A 23,930-nucleotide genomic window follows, 5' to 3' on the forward strand; every position below is an offset into this window, starting at 1 on the left:
AAAGCTATCTTTTTGACCTGTGCCTGTCATGTGCAGTCCAGCACTGAGCACACATACAGTAACAGTACAGATATAAAGAAAGCCCAGCCAGAAGAAGGGAGCCTGCAGCTCCTCTCTCTTAATGGCGTAGGTATCTCACCCTAGGACAATCCCGACTGAAGAAAGTAGGCATTTCTGCGTAAGGGTCTTGTATTCTGCTTAGTATGCCTTTTCCTAAAATCAATGTGACACACAAACACAGAGAACAGACTAAAAGCTTGAAAGCAGAGTGATGAATGATGATTTAGAGAAATGGGTATATCTTTTCAAGATCAGTGGATGGAATTCAATTTTCATGTCCCCAAAAAGATTACTTGATTACATTTCCGACCTGCCTATCAATTTGTTTCTGCCATTCAAAAAAACAGATTCTACTTTGCACATTCTAAGCAAGCAAAAAGCATTTGTAAAGGGATGGAGCGCAATTTAGAGTTTGCTCTGGGCCACTGTCCAGTTGTGGATTTCTTAATTCAAAATTCTGCTTTCAAACCCTTGAACTGCTCTATAGAATGGTGTGGTATTTCATGATCTACATAACCAGCTTCAGGAACACGTGCACCATGACTTAAGAGTCTTTGCACTCAGACACTCAGTGTGAGTATTTGTGGACATGCAACAGCCTGTTCGTCTAGGGGCGAAGTGGCAGTTCTCCCACAGCTTGCAGCTAATGTCACAGAGCCTCTTCGTCACATGCTGCTCTCTGTGCTGTTGTTAGAGATATACGCCCCTGTGTGAACAGAAAACAGCCACACCACCATCTTCACACATACATTCACAGGTCAGCACAGAACTGGAAGAAGTCATCATTGTAGTCATTAAAAGAATGTAGGCCAGGGATTTAGTCATGTGGTGGATTAGGAAAATAATATGTCACCTGAGACTACAAAACAAAAGGAAATCAGATTTCCATAGCGCAACAGACCAGCTCAGCTCAGGCCAAGAGCAAAAATCAGAGAACATAAGAACATAACAAGGGTTCCAAATGAGAGGACATTCAGTCCATCTCAGCAGTCTGGCATTTAGTATGGTCACAGGACCTCATCCAGTCATTTCTTGAAAGAAAGGCTTCAGTGACATGGCTGGGTAGCTACTGCAACCCCCAACTATTTGGGTAAAGAGGTGCCTGTTCTTCAATGTAGTTTTCACTTGTGCCCTCATTCTGAAAGGGAGAGCTGGAATTCTCCATGACATATAGCCATGGACCATCACAGAGTTTCCACCAACACTCAGCTCTTCGGCAAAGAGCTTTTTTTTAGAGACTGTCAAGTACATTTTAGGCGAACAAGAAAACAACGTATGCAATGAAAACCGAGCGTCAGTCGTGATGTTTACTGTTTACATTTAACGTACCCATTAAATTAACTTCCCACGACAGCCAGTGCTGTCAGTTCTGAAATGGTCACTGTTCCATTAAAAGTGCAAAATCATAAAAATTACCATACATGCCACACTGACAGACCACAGTTTCCGCACTCGCTCAAAAATATTTCGGGATTGAAAGCAAGCGCTGTTCCGCATGCCAATTAAAGCGCTACAGTCTCCCTAACGCGAGGGATCGCCTTGAGCGCATCTGAGCGCCTTCCACTATCTCCGCATAAAACAGCCCAAGAGTCTGTCAAGCGGAATACCCGCATTGCCTATCACAGCACTCTCCGTACGTGTGTGCGGGCAGGGACCATATCACAGTTACTGTGGCGCCTTTAAAGCGAAAAAGGGCAGAGCGCTGCCAACAATTAAAAAAAAAACTTCTCAGTTTCTGAATATTCCGAATATGCAGTTGTTACTCTCTAGTGCAACACCTAGGCTTATGTTTTTATACATATTGCAATCATAGAGACAATGGACTATTAGGATTTCACAGGCATTGCTTTAGAGTTGCACTCTGGAAACCGATGCAAAGCGTACACAACCAAACAGAGCACCAGAACAGAAACATGTCACTTAGCTTTAAGATAAATGTCCGAGGATGAAAAAGCAGAGCACAAAATTGTTGTTATTGTTGTTTTGAGCAGCGTAAACACGTCAGCGCTAAAATATAAGGAAGTTGCACACACTCCCTAATGTGACAGCGAAACCACAACGAAACCAGCTCGGAGAACTGCACCTGCTCTCCTGCAGTAACCTGGCTACCATAATGTCGAAGAACGGAAGAGCAAAGTTCCGCTCTTTTTCCAACTTCACCACACGCCAGGACCCATTTCACAAAAGCGCGACGTTACATAATGACACCATTGATCAGCGTGGTCTCAGAACTGTAGCCTCCCTTGCGATACTCCTCGCTGAAATAAAACCCACAAAAAATGTAAGTCCTCTTCTTCGCCAGGGAGATTGATGACCGACTCGCATCTTAAAACTTTCTTGCTTTTACATTTAATGAAAACCAAGTATGATGTGTATTCCCCGTTTTAAAAATTTCTCACTATTTCCCCTGAAAATAGTCATTTTGAAACCACCCATCTGAAATATTGAATAATACAATCACAGCAAGTTACAGAATGTCGTCAAAAACAATAATAAAAAATCAGAGAGGACACAGTTAATAATGTAATCGATTGCCAGCCAAACACCCGGCGCTTATCTGAACCATCTATTTTCTTCCATTTGTACTTTATTCTTTTCATCGCAACACTGAGCCACGCAAGTAAAAGGATAAAAAATGAGATATCTCAGACATGCGGTCTATAAAATAGTCATATGTAATATTAGCCATTTTCACAGATCTCCCCAAGAACAACGAACTTAAACCCCGAATCTCTCCTTCCTGAAGCCTGACGAAAACTTGTTCCACCAATATGCCCACTCACCTTTGTATAGAGTTCGTTGACTGACATTTTTTCCGCGGAGATGGGTTACCTTCTGATCACCAAAAGAAACAGGACCATGTAGCCTGGTCACAATTCCTCAGATGTTATTATGGAAAAAAACGCATATATTCCCATTTAAAGTATTGCCCCGGTTAGAGAGATGACTGTCCGGCGGTCGCCATTTTCGCGTAGGCACAGGTTTATAACTCCAGAACGAAAGATTGTTTTTTCTTTTTCTAGTTATGATCTTTGTGTGTGTGTGTGCTGATGAATCCCTTTTCTTAAAAACAGCATAGGCTTCTTGTTTGTTTTTTTAATTCTTTGTCTTCTGAAAACACAAGTGTTAAACACTCCTCCACTCTTTGCTCCTCCCCGCACGCCGCTCCCAGCGCAGGTATGGACGCAACCCGAAGGTGAGCTAAGTGTTAAATGACCAGTTTAAAAAAAAAAGCGAGCGAGAGAGGGAGGCAAACGAAAAAGTAAAAAAAAAAGGAGGGAGAAAAAAAGTGGCCACGCAATTGCTCTCCTTACTTCTCCCTCTTGTCCATGGACTCGGTCATGTTTGCCTGCCGTTTAGCTGTAATCTCATCGCAGCTCGGTCCTGTCGAAACCCTTCCCGGACTACAGACACCTGCTGGCTCTCCCAGCTCAGCGCATTTCCGCATTGTCCCAGCGCGAGCGCGGAGCAGCCGCCGCGAGCGACTTACCCATTCGGCACCACTGTGCGGCGAGCCGCGAGCCGCGTTACGGCATTCCCACCTGTTACCCGGTCTTCCCGTGAAGCGCCGTAGCGCGTAGAAGCAGCTGAGGTGTTGTCGCTCGGATCTGAGATCTGCTAAACACGTTACCCATATGAGGTTTCTAATTGGAGATTCACAAACGTACATGGTTTGGATTTGGGCATTTTTGTTGATTATGTCGTGCGACACCAAGCTGCGTGTACAGGATACGTCACATCGATCAAAGTTATTACCCATCCTCTTTCAATAGGCACTTTATCCTAAGAGGGTCGCGGCAAGCCTGAGCTGACCCCGGTAGGCACAGGGCGCACGGTGGGTCTACACCTGGAGTAGGCATCTTCGCAGGGCACATACAAGGACAGGGGGACAATTAGGACTGGGCAGCGTGTCTGTGGACTGTGGGAAGACCAGCGCAGGCCGCAGCGTCACTGCGAGACTGATGATGATGTAGTCTCGCAGAACTTTTTACCGCCTGCGTGCAAGTTATGTTTAGGTAACATCTCAGCAAACCATAGTAAGTACAGTATATCCTGCACTACGTTTAAAAGTTAGTCTCAAAGATTACAATCTTTACCATATATTACAATATATATCTGAATTGAATTATTGAAAATATTGAATTAATAAAAGCATATTAATTTTAATACATGGAGAAAAATAATCAAAAGTATTACTCCTCGTTCTACAACATCTTGGTGAAAGGTGGAAAAGGTGAGAAAATGGGAAACATCACAGGACAACTTTAAAACAGTGGGGCCGTTTGAGGAAAATTCGCTGCTGATCAAATATACTAAGGTTTCTCACCCTTACTCGTGGATCTTTGTAGAAAGACATGGCATTGCGCCACAGCCTGACTGTATTACAGAGTAGTCAAATGTATCCTGTGTGCACAGCTTTCACCAAAACAATATATTTCTTTACGAATTAGGGCGCCGTGATAAATCACTGGCCGTCACTGTCTGTGATAGCAGCCACACATTTGTAAATAAAAATACTGATTTCTATATCCCATATAAATTGAGATATTGCTGTAAACACAAGAGAGAGAAGTCAGAGGGAGTTACCTTTGCGTACAACTCATACTCCATCATTGTTTCCGTCTACTGCGGTCTTCTCTGGCCACAGTGTCCACGGAAGAACCCCAAAAATCAGGAGTAAATGTTAGCCGAGAAGGGTAGCAGCTGAGTGGATTTGAATTAAAGATCCATTTCTTCACAGTATTCCGTCTTATCCGATGTGGAAGTGTGAGGTTGCCTTTGTAACATCAGACCTGCACGAAGAGTTCTGGAAAAATTGTTGCCAATACTCTTTATTGCTCCACTCCCTAAACACTCCTTTCTCAGGTATGAGGTGTTGTCATCTGTTTTTGGAATCGGCCACAAGAAAATCATTCCCACGATGAAGTTGGTTTTTTTTCCCTGCGCAATTGCAAAATGCTTATTTTTGCTTAATGCATTTGTCCCATCTTGTTGCTTTGGAAGAAAACAGTACAACAGGGGCGCTAGTTTTTGACAGGGTAAAAATGAAGAAGTCACCCATTTATAAGCGAAAAGGTGCCATTCCTTTGCCTATATTGGTTTAAAAATTCACTAATTCCATTATTTCAAAACAAATAATTGACTTAATAAGAATACAGAATACTAATTCAGATGTATTTTGCGGTCTGTCAGATTAATCTCAGAACTCTGTCAAAAAAGCAGCAATTAAATAGCATTTCCTCTCTTGTTCAGAGTTTCACGAGACCCTCTCTGAGTGTAGTGACCGTGCAGAAGAAGAAGAATTCAAATTCTGTGTGTAACAGGAAGGCAGATTCTCTTCTGGTAACTCCCTGTCTGGAGTGGAGAATAGCGTCTGACTGCCAGGAGAGTTCCAGGTTCAAATCCAGCCTGTGCCCCCAGAGGATCGGAATGGGCAGCACTGACGGGCCAAGATGAACAGAAATGGACACCATGGGGTCTAGTGGGAGACCCCTGCTGTACTGGACATCAGCAGCCCAGCTGCTCATCAATGTGCCCAAAGATAAGCAATAAGGGTTGTGTCAGTCCTCTGTTCAAAGTGTATTAGTTTGGCAAGCTCATTAACTACCCATAAGAAACTAATGTGCCAGACTGTAATCCTTTCATACTTTACGAACGGTCCCTGCAGGCGGAGGTAATAAATGTAGTTCCTATGTGATTTTTTTATGATGAGCCTGAAGGACCAGTGTTGCCATGTCTAACCCAGCTGCCTCAGTCCTGCCCAGCTCTGGTCATGACTGGGCATCTGGGCACCACTGGTTGCAGAATTTTGCTGGCAAGAGGGTAAAGACAGAATATGACAGACATCTGGCTGAGGTTGTCCACACCACCAGGCTCAACCTGCTGTCTATACAAACTCCTGTAGCGATTGCGCCAGAAACTGTCACAATCTTTTTTTTTTTATTATTCAGTATCGACAAGGTGGCACAGTGATGCAGTGGTTAGCATTGTTTCCTCACAGGGCTGGGGCCCTGGTTCAGTTCCAGACCTGGGGTGCTCTCCCTGTGTTCTTTCTATGTGGGTTTCCTATGGGTGCTCCTGTTTCCTCCCACAGCCCAAAGACACACTAGGAGGTTAATTGATTTCTAGGAGTGTGTGTGCGACTGTGTTTGTGTCTGTGTGTGTGTGTCATATCGTGGTCCACAAAGATATGGTATTTTACTTGCTGTGCAAATGTGAAAATTCAGTCCACACTTGCTGCACTTGTATCAACAAGTACAGTGCTCACTTACTCACAAACCTGAGAGGACTGCCCAGACCAAAATCTCTCCGACATGGTAAATGGAATTAAAGGATATACTGAATTTCTTGTGGGACCCCAGAAGGTGCACAGATTTCCACTGCTTTCCTAGAGAGCAGAGTGAGAGCTCAGTGAGGTGTTTTCATTTAATCAACAGAGCAGGACTGCGATGGGCTGGCGTACATTGCACTGTAACTGTTTTCTATTTAGCAATATATGTTGTCATATACAGTACCATATATTTCTAATATGTTTTAAATTCATATTTACAAAAAAGTGCAGTCAATCACTGTCCATTACATTGCACGCCCTCTTAGTCTTTGTTTCTTCTGTCTGCATAGAGTTAGAATGCCATGTATTCAGTATCTGACGCTAAGCATGAAATTCCAAGCTCCCAGGGCAGTGCTGCTCTGCAGGGTAGATATAAAAACAGAGCTGTTCACATAGTAGGAGCTTGTTCCTGAGAAGAAACAGGAGCTAAAGAATAATGCCAAGTATTCCTCTGTTTTTACCTTTTCTTTTTAAGGTATTTGAACTGGGATGCACGAAAGACAAAATTCCCCAACATAAAACCAAAAAAATGAACACCCCTTCATGTCTAATGCAAGCCTACCGTGCAAATCCCACACTGGAAATGATCATGATCATCCCTGGCCTTTGGTATTCCGGGGCAAATCCACACCTCAACATCAAAGGGATACATAATGAATTTCTTCTTCATAAATAAGCATCTGTTTTACATAAGAATTTTTAATGATAACGGCTACTTATTGCTTTCCTCCCGACTGGGTTGAAAGCTTTTTTATCCTGACTAAACATGTCTCTTGAGCTTTGGACCCAGGGAGGACTTCAAGACTCGTAGCACAACTCGCTGTGCTCTGAACCCTTCCCAGTGCTTGTGTCTTCTTGTGTTCCCCGAACAAGAAGAGAAGGCACACAGAGCACTTACCACTGAGGCTTACTGCTCAATTTATCTGCAGGTAATAATGCATTAAAACAACCATTTCCACAAAAATATCATAGTTCAGTGGTCCTCAAAGACATGGTATTTTACTTGGTGTGCAAATTTGAAAGTTCAGTCCACACTTGCTGCACTTGTATCAACAAGTACAGTGCTCACTTACTCACAAACCTGAGAGGACTGCCCAGACCAAAATCTCTCCGACATGGTAAATGGAACAAAAGGATGTACTGAACGTCTTGTGGGACTCCAGAAGGTGCACAGATCTCCACTGCTTTCCTAGAGAGCAGAGTGAGAGCTGAGTGAGGTATTTTCATTTAATCAACAGAGCAAGACTCACTGGGACACCATTAAAACAGCCGCCATCCTGTGGACAACCACTAGTAATCCAGATGAGATATCTATCTTTGCAACTTGGATTCTATTTTTAAAAGAAAGTTGGGTTCAGCAATGATGTTGCAAAACACTCATACACGTCCACTAAACCACAGGTTTCTGTATGCAGGTTTTACAGAGCAATAGTAAAACCTCATTTAAGAGATTGTAATCTGCTCCATATCATGAAAAAAAAACTATCTAGATTTAGAAAGAGTTCAAAGAACAGCAACAAGTATCATTACTGCTCTAAAAGGATTTTCATATATGGTCAGGTTCAAGGAACTAAAGCTCTTAAACCTGGAAGAAGGGAAATTGAGAGCAGATTTGATTCAAGTCAACACCTAAGGGGTATAAATAGGGTCAACCCAGGGAACAAAGACACTGGCTCACAGCTGGAAACCACAAGGGAATCCATTTGTGTCAGAGAACAGGAACAATAAATAGCTGGATGAATCTTTAAAATTCATTCATTTGTTAACTAAATGAAAGTAAATTCATTTCTTTACTAAACTTATACCATATCTTGAATACAATGGGATCGTTGCTACTGGGTCTCTTGACAGGTACTCCTTTTCCTGTACATTCCACGAGCCCGATGGCATCACAATCGCTAACTTTCCCTTTAGGTCTGCTCTGTCAAGTGAACTGAAGTTATAGGCATCCTCTCACCTGCACCCTCCCTTGCATTTTTCTGCACTTAATTTTCTCCCTGTCCTCCAGCTCCTTGTTATGCAAGAAGCATTATTTAGATTTAGGTGTGGCAGAGGAGGGAAGAGGAGGAAAACTGACACATGATAAAGAAAAATGAAAAAATCTCTCCCTCAGATGTGGGGTGTCTGATGTACGTGCAGTAAGTGGGCTTGTCTCCCAAGGCCGTCTGTAACTAGACACCGTCTACTCACTTCACTGAGTGTTAGTGACCGTGAAACACTGTTTCCACAATTCCTCACAAGCTCCTCCAGTGAAGTAATACTGCTGGTAAGGAAACAGACTCAAATTGCTTATTAGGATACAGCTGACCACAGAACATTGATTCAGCCTCTGCCAAGCAGGAATATTGCTGCCAATTAGCAGCAGGTAATTTTGCTTCAGACCTGCAAATAATTCAATTATCTACCATCTCACTCTCTCCACAATGAAAATTAAAGTGCTGTTCATTTTGGTCATTATTTTGGTGTGGTATTGTGTTGCCATGGGTTTAAGGAGAAACAGAGAGAATGCTAACACATTGCTGGTGGATAGAGATGCCACCTTCAGAGAGTACAGTCACATACCTGTCATTAAAATAAAGACTCCAAAGGCTCCTGATTTCAAATCAAGAATGAGTGTGTGAAAGCAAAGCCCCAGGAATTAAGGTTGTTTTGATCCAAAGCCTTGGAAATTTGTAACACAGACTGTTGATCATTAAAAGCTTCAAGAAGGTTGCAACATGCATGTTTAATGATAGGCTGGAAGCAGAAACCTTGAAATATGTAATTGGAAATTCCCAGAGAAATGCTGAGATTGCCATGGTTGCAAAAGTAACCTTACCTTCCTTAACTTCAGGGAGTCTGAAACAGTGACTTCAGCTTCTTCACACTGGAAATTAATGCATATTAGACTCCATTCTCCTCCCAGCTTCACTGTCAATTTTGGATATAGTAGTGAAAACATTTGATGCCACTACTCTGTAGCCTCATGAACTGAGGTAGATCTCTGTTGTTTGTGAGGAGGTGCTGTCCTTCAGGGAAAATATATTTACGCTGATGTCCTGACTACAGACCCCCCTGCACTGTAAGAATAGGGTGCCCAATGACTGTCCCATTGTCCCATGCAGGTTTAGACATTGGACTACCCACATTCTCCACTGTAATGCCAGTGATACAGCACATAGAATGCATCAGGGAAAGAATTTGGGATTTGGTTTGTTTCGTGCTATGCACTGTTAACCAGTAACACACTGGTATGTCTTTACTGGGTAATGGGTTAATGGATAAATGCATGGAAATCTGTTAACATCTTTATTGCTGCATTTGGTAATCTTCATATCTTTTTATCTCCAAAGAAAAAAAAAACTGACATTTCCTGTCACCACCACTGGAGAATTGGCACTTTCCGTGTAACCAGTTATGACACAAATGTGCTCACAGGATAGTAGTTCACAGGAATACTTCAACTTGAGAGCACACCCCCCTTGAATTCTTGATGCACACCTGACACTGCAGGCGCAATATCATTAAATGAGTTTCTCCCACGATCATCAGCAAATTAGAAGATGAAATTGATAACAACTTCAGGACTTTAAGAATGTTGCAAAAGTATTTCAGAAAGATTCGTTTCCTTCTTATTCAATGCCTGAACACTCTGTCCTTAGGTTCAGTTCCTTAACTCTGTCCTTATACAATATAGCTTGAAGTCTTGTCTTTTTTTTAGCTTACACGGTTTTTAATATACTTTTTAAAATCAGATGATACTTCCATGTCAATATCTTTTTTGTTTCTTTACTTTTACCTTTTATTTTCTTTTGATTTCTCTGCACTCTGTGATCAAGACACCACACGGTTCCAAACAAGGGACTGGTTCAGTGTGAAACTGGCCCACTGAGTCAAGAGGAAAGAGGTCACTGGCCCTTACATCACCGCAGGCAGGCAGGGTTAGTTATTGCACAATGCGCTTCAGTGCTGACTCAACAGACACACGCGCATGTTCACCTTTGTCACGTGTAATTTCTTCACAGAAGCTTTTATTGGCCGCATTCCTAGATCAGAGGTCCCTTTACCAGGGCAGAGCCACAGGTGGAGCAACAGACAACATGCTTGTCTCATAGCAAGCATATCACAAGTTTGACTTTTAACATGAGTTTGCAAAGCTGCCTGACAGTGAACATTTTCCTCACAAGCCCCACTGGGTTGTGTGATAAAACACATCCTAGCTGTTCTAATGAACAAGAGCTGTCGTCAGGCTCTTTACAACATCCCTTCTGACCCAGGGCTTTCTTACTGGAATAGTTTGAGCTGGGTTGCTTGTAAAGAAGAGACCTTTCAGAGTGTCAGCTTGCACACACCTGCTGCAGGTTTACAGTAGTTTCACCTCAGCTTCTCCATGTCTCCAAAGGGGCCTCTTGCCCCTTTTCTTACATGGAAAAAAAGTTTTCCATGTAAACACTGGGCTCTATATTGGGCTAAGATTTTTAAATGGGCTCTATTAAGGGGGAGAAAAGTTGTCATACAAACTGATTGATAATGTATACATTCAAACTTCGAGACTCAATAGTTCAGTGAAAGCTGGACGGGCTGTGTTTGACAGGTCAAAGGCGAGGCACTTCTGATTCTATTCAACATCTATTTTTTTTGTTTTGAAATGAGGCAAAACATTTATCAGCATGTCAATTTTTTCAGAGACCTACCCTATACATACTGTACAGTACAAATCTGCAATATAGCATGAATGCCCTGCCATCTAGTGGCAGATTGTAGTTACTACATTGTTTTGCTCGAAGATGATGTACTCTCGAGTTCTACGATCTCAAAAATGCCCTTTGGATGCTACGGCTAGAATTAAAACCACTGACACCTAAACCGAAAGAAATTTTATGGACATGCAAATGCAGCAAAAATATAACATTTTAAAAACCTTAAAGAGGCTATATGCTTTGTCTGATCCTATAAGATCACCCTGGGAGGCAAGGTAAAGTATAAGACAGCCAAGAGCCCTGAGGCGTGGCTGTGTAACTCATTATTGTCAAAGCCAGATGTTTCCAGTACCCATCATCCATGATAGCTGCTGAAGAAACCAATCAAGGCAAATACTCATCTTCTTTATTACATTAGATTTTATTCTGTTAGAGCTACAGCATGTGATATGTTTCTGTGCTTGTGCAATGTCAGGCTGAAAGCCAGTCCTTGGGGCTGGAAAGACGGGCTCTTCTGAAAGGGTGGACCTGCGCCTGGTCGGAACAGGGCCGGGAGAGAACTTGCTGAAGCTTCTTCTGGTACTCCTCCTCGGAGAGCAGCCCGTCTTGAAACTCCTGCCACTCCTCGGCTCTCTCAGCCTCTCGCAGGCGCTGCTGGTAAGTCATCTGAGCCAGCAGCGCCCCCTGGTACTCCTGGTTAGCCTTCTTTCGGCTTCAAAGAAAGGTGGAAGAACAACATTTAAAAAAATGAAGGTAGAAGGAGAAGCTGAATTCTGTGCTATCACTCCACATGTGTTAAGCACAAACTAGAGTGGCACCACTTTACTTCCAGAGCGTTTACACAATGACATGCACCAATCTGCATTAAGGCAGCAATCGGGCCAGACACTCCTATAACACATTACAGGGGATGTGACAGCTATGGTATAAGAGAATCCAAAGGATGATGATAGAGGGTGGGCTCCTGAGCAGGGGTTCAAGAATTATAACAGGGAATCCTGGGATTCGCCAACAGTGAGTTCAGCTGGAAAGAAAGCAAGCTGCAATGCTACGTCAGAGGCCTAGTGGTGGCAAACAATAAGAATTTAGATTTGGATCACTTTGAAAACAGACAGAACACACAATCTGTGAGTTCAACTATTTTTCTTGTACATCTTCGTTGGATATGATACATCTTCCTGTCTTAATTAGGGCATTTTATGTTTTGCTTGAATAGGGGGTGTAGAATGATTCAGAAATTTTGATTTTTTTTTTATTTTCAACAGCAAAAAGGAGGCTAATCTCCTTGTCCTTACACACCTTATCTTCTTTGCCTCTTCCAAAGCTTTCTGCTCCTCAATGGCTCTGGCCAGCTCCTCTCGCTCTTTTGCAAGCTGGGCCTGTTTCTGGCTGTTCTCATCCACTGATGGACAACATTCCAGAAAAATAATGTTCTCAACATTAAAACCAATAAGGAAAATTAACCCGTTTCTATTTGCTTTAACAGCCCCATGACTGAGCACCAATTTTAGCATCTGAAATACATATAAAGTAATGGTAAGAAAGATCAAAAATGGTAAGAAAACTAAAACAAACTCATAAAACTCATGTTGAGAGGGACATTGCATCCTCCTGCTGCACAATCAGTAATATGAGAAACTCATCTGCAAAATAGTTTCTGTTAAAATATATAGTCTGTAAGCAAATTTTCACACCATGAAACATTACACGGTTGACTATGGAACAATGCCAATTAAGATCAATTATATTACTAACTGATTTAATCAAGACATTAAGAAACAAAATCAACGCAGCAGCCCTGTGAGTAAATATCTGATCATTGGGACCAGGTTTAAGAGTCACTCATCTGGGGTCTGAAAGAGGCTCAAGGATGCCCTTACACTTCGCTTGGATCTGGAGGCGCCGGGTGTCCATGACTTCTCTCATGAGCCGGTCCCTGGCCTCCTTCTCCAGTCTCCACTGCTCAGCCTTCTTGGCCCAGGAGCGGTTGAGTTCAGCCTCCAGCAGCTGGTCCATCTCCACCTCCTGCCTCCTCTGCTCCTCCAGCTGCTGGGCCAGGTACTCCCGGTACCTCCGCTGCTCCTCGCGAAGCTCCAGCTGTGCACAACAGCATTTCACCATGGGTACAACACAAACACATGAGCCAGCCCTGAGCAACAGTGATAGATCTGGAGACCAATTCCTTAAGTGAAGCAGTCTCTCAGTGGCCTGCTAAATGATTTCAACAGGAACATTATAATAATGCTATGAACTCGAAAGAAGAGAGGAAAGTTCTGAATCTCTTTCATTCCTTGCAACAGGAATTCATTTATGCATAATTCCCTTACAAAGTATCTTTATTTATCAGGTACTCCTTAGGAGCTTGTTCAGGTCTCATCATGGAATAAAGGAAAATGTTTTTGCAAGAGGTAAAACTTTGAACAGAAATGTTGTTATTAATTACAACTATTTCACATATTAGTATTATTTGCCCTGCAGGAGCAGGAACACAGAGAGCACTTTATTTAGAATCGATCTGCTGCACTGACAGAATCCATCTGCTTTTACAGATCAGAGGACACTGAGATCAGTCCACATTTTCTTCAGCTCATTAGAAAGTAGTGATCAAAACCACCACAAAGGTGACCATCCTGGAGGTCTGTGTGGCAGAGGGAGGAGAAGAGAGTGGAGACAGGAGGGGCTGCGGGCTCACCTTCCTGTGCTGCCTCTCCGCGGTCTCGTCCCGCTCCTCGTGCAGCAGCTGCTCCATGATCTTCATGTCCAGCGCCAGCTCCTCCTGCCGCTCGCGGGCCAGCCGCTTCATCTTGAGGCGCAGGGACTGGTCCAGCAGGCGGCGCGTCTGCTGCTGGCTCTGCAGCCGCTGGCGCTTCTCGCGCTCCTCCTCCAGCCTCCGCATCTCCCGCTGCTCCTTCTGCCCCGCGGGAGAGAGCCCACAGTTAGCCGGAGCCGGGACACAACACTTCCCAGTTCTCCTAGTGCTGGCCTGTTGCACCTCAGGGAGCGCTTCACATCTGCATTGTGTCAACACTCAAGGTTCTCTTACAAGTCAAACCAGCGAGCAATGAACGGTGAAACACCAAGCAGAGAGCAGAACTAAGAGTTAAACCCCCCTTCATTCCCCAAAGGGAGGTGATGAAGGGGGCTTTGAAAAAAGATGGGAGTGTGGAACAAGCTACCGTGCCACACTGTCGAAGCCGATACCCTGCCTTTTTTCAAGAAACAGCTGGATGAGATCCTTGGATCTCTTACTTAATCACTAACTACAAACATGTTAGATGCACTGAACGGCCACCTCCTGTTTGTAACCTTTATTCTTGCCATTTGTTTGAAACCTCTGATCTTATGCTCATTTTCAACAGCAAAGAACAATAACCCAGGAGAACCGTGAGGATTCTGATACAAAGATCTGCATGGCTTTTTCCTGGAGTGCACAATTTTGCTCTGTATTTCCTAAAGGTAATTATGAGAATTTAATTATGCACACCTTGCAAAAAACAGATGTATTAAAACTTAAGAAATAGTTTGGGAAATTAGCTGAATTTGGAATGTTTGAATGATCCGGCAATTTTTACATCAAAGGAAAAAAGTACAAAATCCTTGTGAGATTTTCTCTCTTCTGACATCTTCACGACAAATTAATTAAAGCTGTATGAATATCATCAGGTTTGAATAAATTAAGTCAAAAGCAATGAAGTAGCTGTAGTTTTGATATGAAGTCCAACCCCAAGGAACACTAAAAACGTCCTTCCATATCAGCACACATAAATCACAATCACGGTGCCATGTGTTCACAAAGATTTTAAGCAGCTAAAGAAATAAATGTCTGATTTATTGACTGAATACAAGGCACTTTTAGTTCAGAGTAATTATAGAGAAAGGCTGAACTAGACGTCCTATTTCAAACTAAACTTTACAAGAGTTTCCTTGTAACTAAACTTTACAAGAGTTTCCTGCTTTTGCCTTAAGTCACAAGCAAACACAGACGAATGGAAGACGTAGTCATTTACATAGCTTGGTATTTTGTTGTCCCATTCAGATGAAGGGGACAACAAAAGTGTCTCATCTGGGAATTGAACCTGCATCCTTCTAGTATCGAGTTCAGAACCCTGACCCCTGCTCTACACTGCCCTTTAGAAACCTACACAAGAACCCTTAACTGGGAGACATGAATGTCACAAAGATTAGTGAGCTCAGGTACCAGCAGCTGTGCCTCCTCCTCCTTCAGCAGCTTGGCCTGCAGTCTCTGTGCCTCAGCATCAGCTTTCTGTACATCCAGGAAGTCTGCCAGCTCGCGGCTCCTCTCCCTTTGCCGTTGGGCTTCCTGGCCTTCCCTCTCCTCTTTGGCCTGTCGGTCCTTCTCCCACAGCTGGACAAACAGCTCCTCCTCTTCCTGCTGCTGCCGACGCATCCTCTCCTTCAGGGACAGCTGGGCCGTCCTCTCGGAGCAGACCTCATCTTGCCTGCGGCGGGTCATCACTGCCCGCAGCTCCTCGCACTGCTCCCTGGACACACACACAGGGGCAGGGTCTCAGGCCAATCACCCCCTCGTCTGCCCCCAGGACACACACACAGGGGCAGGGTCTCAGGCCAATCACCCCCTCGTCTGCCCCCAGGACACACACACAGGGGCAGGGTCTCAGGCCAATCACCCCCTCGTCTGCCCCCAGGACACACACACAGGGGCAGGGTCTCAGGCCAATCACCCCCTCGTCTGCCCCCAGGACACACACACAGGGGCAGGGTCTCAGACCAATCACCCCCTCGTCTGCCCCCAGGACACACACACAGGGGCAGGGTCTCAGGCCAATCACCCCCTCGTCTGCCCCCAGGACACACACACAGGGGCAGGGTCTCAGACCAATCACCCCCTCGTCTGCCCCCAGGACACACACACAGGGGGCAGGGTCTCAGGCCAATCACCCCCTTGTCTGCCCCCAGGACACACACACAGGGGGCAGGGTCTCAGGCCAATCACCCCCTCGTCTGCCCCCAGGACACACACACAGGGGCAGGGTCTCAGGCCAATCACCCCCTCGTCTGCCCCCAGGACACACACACAGGGGCAGGGTCTCAGGCCAATCACCCCCTCGTCTGCCCCCAGGACACACACACAGAGGCAGGGTCTCCGGCTGAACCCCAGACCCCTAGTGTTCATTCCAGTACACACCATGCTGATTCCATCACTCTGGATTACACACATCTCAGGCATCAAACTAATTCCCACCAAAATAAATGCACACTTATGTATACAATAAGAGTACAGTTATGACGGCTCTGCATGGTTTTAGAAGAGCCCAGCTTCTTGCAAAGAGAAAACTGCAGTTCTGAGTTCTTATAATTAAATTTCAAGTTCTGAGTGTGCTGACTAAGACTGTTTTATATCACTCATTGCTAAAGTGCAAAAGGGACTGCGACGCCTGATTTAAGATGATGTGTTCTTTAATAGAGGCCTCTGCATTATGCAGCATTAATCCTTAAGCCCCCATTTTGCTTCAGTTAGCTTTTCTATGCTTGGTGTGCAATAATCAGCTTTAGCAGTCAGCCAAAGGGAGAGTCTCTGGGTAACAAAATATTCAGATTCTGTTATCCACCATGTTATTCATTATTGTCTTCCTAATCCCATGCCAGTGTAAGCAGTAAAACAATAGATTAATTCATTTCTTCCCATTCAAAAACAGCAAAGTATTTTTACAGTTAAGATTTAGCTTCTCCAAACTGTGCTCACTGCCGGTCACACTGAACCCCCCCCTCACATTCCTAACTGAGAACAGACTTCTCAGTTAGAAATCTGTGTACTGAAGTACTTCTTAGCAGGTTTGGATTTACGATAGTACCTAAATAGAAAGAGACAATTGTAAATTATAACCATTCGCCACATTCTGTTTGTTCAAATGCATAGTAAATCATTCAGAATCCTGGATTCTGACCTACCGAAGTGCTGGGTATAAAAACAAGGCATTCATAAAATGACGTCTTTAAAAAAAAAAGAAGCACTGCAACAGACACAAATGCTGTATATAATCTTTCTGTTACCCCTGCAATACCCATTTCAAAATCACATTAATATGCACCCAGAGCATTTTCTGCAGCACATTATATTGAAAGGTGTTCAGATTACCATGCTAAAACATTAACATTATTGGACTAATATGGGTCACAATCACTCTTGACACTGTGGTCAGTGGCACAACTAAACAACAATAACTAAATAAGAAAGACGGAAGGGAATGACATAATCGGTTTTGGTGCACACCCGAGGTTAATCCAGGCTACCCCAGCGTGGACTTACTGGAACCTCTGATCCAGTTTCTCAGCCACCAGCTTTTGTCTCTCGCTCTCTCTCTTCTCTCGCAGGAACTTGGCCCTCTCGCGCATCTTTGCCTGGCGCTCCAACAGGGTCTCCTCCCTGGACTCCAGTTCTCTGAGGTAATTTCTCTCCTCGGTCTCCAGCAGGTCACGCAGCCTGGTCATGCAACAATGTTTCTTTAAAATGTATACATGGCTCCATCGTCTTCTTTACTTTAGGGGTACCCAAAAAATCACCACGTCACCCCCACATGACCACCACAGGGTTGCTGCCATAGATACAGTATCTCTGGTCCTGTACTCTACTTAGAATCTAGCAGGGATGGGCCAACCCAGGTCCCTGAAGAGCCACAGCCCAGAGGATTTGTAATCATCACTTTCTCAACACATGGAACAATTTCATTATTGACTACTTCAGCATATGAAGATCGTTTGGAAATTAAGTTGCTAACACCCTGTAACTCTCAAAAAACACAGCTGGCCATTGCTGATCTACTGATCAAAACACCTGAGTGTTTCAAGTCATTACAAAGTGATGGTGTCCCGTTGATGACCTGGACTGACTACCCATGGCTGATACAGTATATAAGATAGCTTCGGTGTCTCGGCAAGAAGCTTTTAGCTGCTGTCAGACCTGGGAAAAATGGATTATACATCCTTTATTACAGTTCTCTGACTTGGGTCACTTTTCCATTTCATTCTTCAGTCTTATCAATTCTTCTCATGTTAGTGGCAAAGCAAAACCTGAACAGGTCCAACCTTTCCCTCCTGTCCTCAATGCCCAGCTTGTACTGCTCCATGGCTTCCTGCACTCGTCTCTGGACGGTGCCCAGGGCGATGCGGCGGTCCGTGGCCCTCTCCCACTGGGTCTGCAGGTCATGGCGGCTCTGGTGCTGCATGAAGGCCAGGACTTCGCCCCTCGCCGCCTCCTGCCGCCGCCTTTCCAGAATCAGGAAGTCAGGCGGCCGCGCCGAGGGGAGCTTGGCTCTCTGCAGGACACGACATAGATTGCAACTCGAACAAAGCCCCAAATATTCAATCCATCCACCAACCCATCTATTATAATAATTGCTTACACTTATATGTGTCCACTTTTCTGGACACTCCACTCAAAGCACTTTACAGGTAATGGGGACTCCCCTCCATCACCACCAATGTGCAGCCCCACCTGGATGATTTGACAGCAGAGTAATGAAGCCAATTCATAGATGGGGATTATAAGGAGGCCATGATTGGTAAGGGACAATGGGAAATTTGGCCAGGATGCCAGGGATACACCCCTACTCTTTTTGAGAAACACCCTGGGATTTTTAATGACTACAGAGAGTCAGGACCTCAATTTTACATCTCATCCAAAGGACGGCGCCTGTTTACAGTATAGTGTCCCCATCACATGGACCGCAGGGTGAGCACCCCCTGCTGGCCCCACTAACACCTCTTCCAGCAGCAACCTTAGTTTTTCCCAGGAGGTCTCCCATCCAGGTACTGACCAGGCTCACACCCACTTAGCTTCAGTAGGCTGTCAGTTGTGAGTTGCAGGGTCATATGGCTGCTGGCTAATTCCATTCTCTATCAAAGCTTGAATAGGGAGCCCCAGGGATTCCACCCACCTTCAAACCATCCCTCCACTGGACTGAGGATGGATTAGTGATAAAAAACACTTCAGAAAATAAGAAAAACTTCAGAAGAGCCCATAAGTGACCTCAAATCTAAGAGAAGCTCTGTAGGAAAAGCAGTCAGTGTTCAAGTTATAGAAGCAGAAGAAGATCAATAAGCAAAAACAAAGACTACTAATTACCATTGCTTTGTTGTCAAATATATGCACCCGGTAACGTTCTTGTTTACTTCCTAGAGTTTTGCTTAATACACGATTATGGGATATCGTAGACTCACAACTATAATTCAGGCTGATCTGTTCACAGCATTGAGTTACTTTTTCATGATGATGAGACGACGACGATAATGGTCATTACACCATTATCAGTTTTATAGGACATAACAGAAATTTCGAGGTTTTAGTTTATTTAATTATGAAGAAAAACCAAAACCCTCTCCTCCGAGTTTAACTCCAGACATCACTTACCACGGCGACTGAATGCGGAGTGGGTCCAGTGAATTCCCTGCATCGCGGCTTGCTTCTCTGACTTACTTGCATTATTATCTCTGTTTTATCTCTGAGGTTTATGCCTCTATTTCACTCTCTGAACGCAGCTATAACATTTACATCTCGATGGAATCACAATAAAACTTGTGTACGGAAGTAATGAGAGGGTCCCATAGCAACCGACCCACAAGTACAGGAAATGACAAGTGGTTGCTATAGCAATGCAAAGCTCTCTGCCTTAGGGGCGCCGACTGTATGTGATACAGATATCGATACAACAGTATATATCAGAATAGTTATTAGTAATAACATCATTTAAAACTTGACGCGTTCTAAAAAGCGAAATTCAACACTTCTGTTATATTTCTGTTGATTAGTTATAATTCCAAATTCGTAATGAAATCACCTTCAACTCATTGAGTTAAGAATAAATAATAAATTTCACGAAGCTAATACTAATTGGGGCTTTTTCGCGCTGGCTTCTCGTGTCTAACTACATATTTTTCCTTATCTGTAATTTAATAATAATGACAAATTTCAGTAGTTTCCTGGTGGACTCCCATTTTCAAGTCAAAGATATAACGAGGATCTTAACACTGAGATTCTCACGCATTTATAGTTAAATGACGGATACTTGGAAACGGAATCAACTCGTGATTGAAAATACCACTGTCGTGAATGCATAACAGTGTCTCAAGATCAGTGAACTGCAAATTCATGAGTTAGTCATGTGCTACCCCGCGGGGATTAGAAAGAATTTCGCTGCTGTTTCATCGTGTTGCAGCGTTTTCTTTATTCGTGACCGGTATCATTACAACCGATGCCGGTTCTCGGGCTTGTGCCTTCGCAGCTCCCCGCCCCAGTTCATCCCTCACCGCATAGGCGCGAACCCGGGTCTCAGGCGTCACTCAACAGCGGTCTTGCCGGCTGAACTAAAGAAAACTTTCATCAGCCCAGGCGACCAAGATCCCTCTTATGCGCAGGGGCGTATTCGTTACAATGTTGAGGGAAGATCTTTTACCTGTAAAAGTACTAGATTGACAGGTTAAAGAACTCCTAGAGATTAGACAGAGAACTCTAGCATAATCCATGATGTGTAAATATTGTGTGATGTGAGAGTTGGTCATTAGACTGGAATTTGTAGGCCAGGTATGAGAGCACCACTAACTAACTGGTCCACTAACCACCTATGGGTTTTGTTTAGAGGTCTCCAACCTAGTACTGACCAGACCCAGCCTTAGCTTTAACATTAAAAGTAAAAAAAAAGCACATCAGACAGCTCAGGAAACTTGCATAGTCAAGTCTTAACCCTTAATCAGTTAAAGCCAGATGTGTGAACTTCCCTCCTCCCCCTTGTAAAAAATAAATTAAATAAGGACCATTTGTACTACCTTTTTACAAGTTTCAGGGCAGTTTGTGGCTGAAAAAAAAATACAACTAGGCAGCTGTAAACAAGTCTGGCATTGCTTCAAGAGTCACCGATGACATTCAGTTATTAATGCATTGCCTTTGTCCATGTCACTGAGGATATGTTTGACACTCAAGTGAAAGATACGTAATGCGTAAAACAAGATAGTGAATGTTCTTTTATTTGAACATTTGAGTACTCTTCAAATCCTGTTAAATGTAATTAGAACTCATGTGTAGATGAACTTATGTTCAGTAAGTCTTTAAAAAAATGAAAGTGTCAGTGCAGAAAAGGATTATTCAATCCTTGTTCTAGGTGGCTGATGTGTAGGAGTGTTTTCATTCCAACTCGGCTTTAAATGAGATAAGTCATATGGCTGTTAGCTTAACTGGACCAATTTAAGACTTTCTCCCAGCTATTCAGACATTGGTGCTTTAAAGCTTTAAAAAATGCAGACACACATGCCCTCCAGGACCAGGAGCGGACACTCCTGTTGTAGAAAAATGCTCCTTAAAAAAGACAATGCAAGCTATAATATTGCTTGAAAAAGCTGAAGTGCATAGAATTATCTGAGTTTCCAGAATTTATGAAACCCACATTATAATTTCTGTCATTGAATATGATTAGGATTGTTGTCATTAATGTCATGATGACAGGATGATAATTATAATAATTCTAGCAGACAGATCACAGTCGGCAGGATATTGTTTTTTGTATTCTTTGTTAAAAATTGTGCAACATATTTTAAGTACAAATCCATTATTGTTGTTATTATTATTATAATAAGCAGAACCTTTTGATGTACATCATCAGCTATCTTCATTACTCATTAGTGCTTCATGTCATTTGATTTTCACATCCTCCTATAATTAGCATTTCAAAGGGAAACTTGGTTTCTCAACAAAGAAAGAAAACTGTTTAACATAAAGAGGATGAAAACATGATGGGATTCACTTTTCCCTGTGAAACTGTCACTGCAGATCAACAGCAGGGTTGTGTTAGAAAAAGTGGCAATGGTCATCACTATGAAAATGTACTTCTTTGATTTTCCAGACTATGAAAACATTGGCCAGTGTCTTGCTGTTCCTCTTTTGAAAGCTACTCATCATGTACTCCCTGATCAGAGAAACGCTATCATGAAGGGTTAAAAACAGGCGCTGTCAAACCTCCTGAACTATACATTTAAAATCAATATAGATGATAACGGTGTCTTTTTCAAAGGCAGTCCAGAAACTTTACAACATTTGTTTTGGTTATGTCCTGTTGTTAAAACATTCTGGATGGCTCTGCCAAATTATATAAATGATTCTAATACTGACATTTCTTTTGGAGAAATAGATGTTATGTTACTTTTTAAACCTATTTGAAAAATAGTACAAAAATATAATTTGTCATTGACTTAATCATTATACTTGCTCTGTATAGATATACTTGTTGTTATATGCAAAAAATGAAATGGTCTGGGAAGGGCCCACATTTGAGCAGTTGAAATTTGACATTTCAACTACTGCATACTGTATCACACTGTGTGGACCTTATCTTTATTTACCTCACATTAATCTTCTTTGTAAAATGCAACTGTATTATGTAGCCCTGGTGATGTCACAAGTACTCTTGTGTGTATTGTATAGATTCTTTGTTGCAATTAAAAAGTGAAACAAAAAAGGAGCTGAACGGAAAGAAAAAAATGCCTCAAGTTTTCACCAGGGACTGGAAACCAACTCTTTTCATTGCAGATGCCATTGTGTTTGAGCAGTTTCTGTAATTTCGCAGAAAATGACGACCCCACTGACACTGATGCAACTCATTGAAAAGACCAACTTCAAGAATCTTAATGCCAAGAACTCTCTTCGCTCTGTCTGTACTTCAGATGGCTTTTCCCCCGTGTGATCTACTTGAGGCAGAGACCCCCATGTGACTGGGACACTGCTCCTCTTTGATGAAACAACACACTGGATACATCACTTGAGATTGCCCAACCTCATCTTCAGCAAGTTTTCTTTGTTATTTTGTGGCATTCCATACATTACTCTTCACTGTTGTTACGTATCTTCTTTTTCATCTGCCGCCTGACCATGCATCACAAGGCTGAAGTGTTTTAAAATAGAAAAAAAGTGGAATAGTTGATGCAGCACTGTCACACACATCACAGGCCTGTGCATGGAATGTAGTTCCTGATAAATAAGAGGATTATCATTTACTTTTCGAATCAGGAACTCCAACAGTTGTGGAGAAAATACTTTGGTTTCCAGTAGCGCCAGGAAACTGTTGCCAGCCACAGACTACAGTATGTCAATATCTTCATGGCTTAGTGTAGCTAGACAAGGATGGTCCTGGTCAGTATTTGGTTGGGAGACCTCTAAACAACACATCTTAGATGAGACATTAAACTGAGGTCCTCACTACTTGGTCATTAAAGATCCCAGGACACTTTTTGTGAGAGTACGCATGTACTAACCATGGTGTCCTGGCTCAATCCTAACCTTTGAATCTTTTGGGATAAAAGGTACTATCAGTGTCGATCAGCTATTCATATTTTTATTCATCCTCAAAAATTTCACCAGGGACCAGTCTCCTGGTGTTGAGACCTCTGTATTTGCAGTGAGACCTGTCGTTTTTCTTCCTTGGTAAAGAAATTAAGGCTCAGTCTGGTTTTGTGCAGACTGCAGAGATGCTTATCATGCAGAAAACAGCCTTTGACCCAATTGTTGACTTCCTGAGAGTACAGTATGACAAGCTGTTTTTATATTAATTGAATTGAGAAGAATTGGCATCCCTTCCAGGGTGTACCCAGTGCCTGTTGCTTGCTAGAAATTTCCCCACGTGACCCTGGATTGGATAAAGCCGTTAGAAAGTTGATGGATGGATGAACTGAGAAGAATTTTTAGTGCTTGGGCAGCAATCGCATTATACAAAGATATTTGAGATTAGCCAGGGCAGACCCTGACTGGAGGGAAAGCTTTCAGTATGCTGCTTTGGCTGAAAATGTTTGAAATTTGATTTCTGGACTCCCTGGAGTTTCTGTCTGTGAACAGTATTATG

The 23,930-nt window shown here is 43.1% G+C and overlaps 2 protein-coding genes across 4 annotated transcripts in view; both read right to left on the bottom strand.

The window, feature by feature from the left end:
• myo5b (myosin VB) overlaps window positions 1-4,907 on the bottom strand; it is a 113,470-nt gene extending 108,563 nt beyond the window's left edge. For 2 of the 3 annotated variants that reach the window (XM_088911374.1, XM_088911376.1), the window contains exon 1: window positions 2,844-3,482. In XM_088911374.1, coding sequence (XP_088767500.1) covers window positions 2,844-2,870 — 27 coding nt within the window. In that variant the 5' untranslated portion in view covers window positions 2,871-3,482. Of the gene's footprint in view, window positions 1-2,843; window positions 3,483-4,647 lie in introns of those variants that run through there. The other variant, XM_088911375.1, reaches the window with a different exon arrangement.
• Window positions 4,908-11,476: 6,569 nt separating this feature from the next.
• cfap53 (cilia and flagella associated protein 53) lies at window positions 11,477-19,531 on the bottom strand. Its single transcript, XM_088910719.1, has 8 exons — window positions 19,460-19,531; window positions 18,136-18,365; window positions 17,360-17,533; window positions 15,269-15,572; window positions 13,763-13,981; window positions 12,951-13,167; window positions 12,370-12,472; window positions 11,477-11,782 (listed from the first exon to the last, which is right to left on the bottom strand). The coding sequence occupies exons 1-8, from the start codon at window positions 19,529-19,531 to the stop codon at window positions 11,542-11,544; spliced, it is 1,560 nt and encodes a 519-aa protein (XP_088766845.1). The 3' UTR covers window positions 11,477-11,541.
• Between the last annotated feature and the right edge of the window lie 4,399 nt (window positions 19,532-23,930).

The sequence above is a fragment of the Atractosteus spatula genome, chromosome 3 (assembly GCF_055471065.1).
Source record: "Atractosteus spatula isolate fAtrSpa1 chromosome 3, fAtrSpa1.hap1, whole genome shotgun sequence".
NCBI lineage: Eukaryota > Metazoa > Chordata > Actinopteri > Semionotiformes > Lepisosteidae > Atractosteus > Atractosteus spatula.

Coding starts and splice junctions, on each gene's coding strand:
- cfap53 (XM_088910719.1), bottom strand. CDS start 19,531: ATGCAAGTAAGTCAGAGAAGCAAGCCGCGATGCAGGGAATTCACTGGA. Junction 13,168..13,762: donor CGGAGAGGCAGCACAGGAAG/GTGAGCCCGCAG, acceptor TGTTGTGCACAG/CTGGAGCTTCGCGAGGAGCA. Junction 12,473..12,950: donor CCTCCAGATCCAAGCGAAGT/GTAAGGGCATCC, acceptor GTTGTCCATCAG/TGGATGAGAACAGCCAGAAA.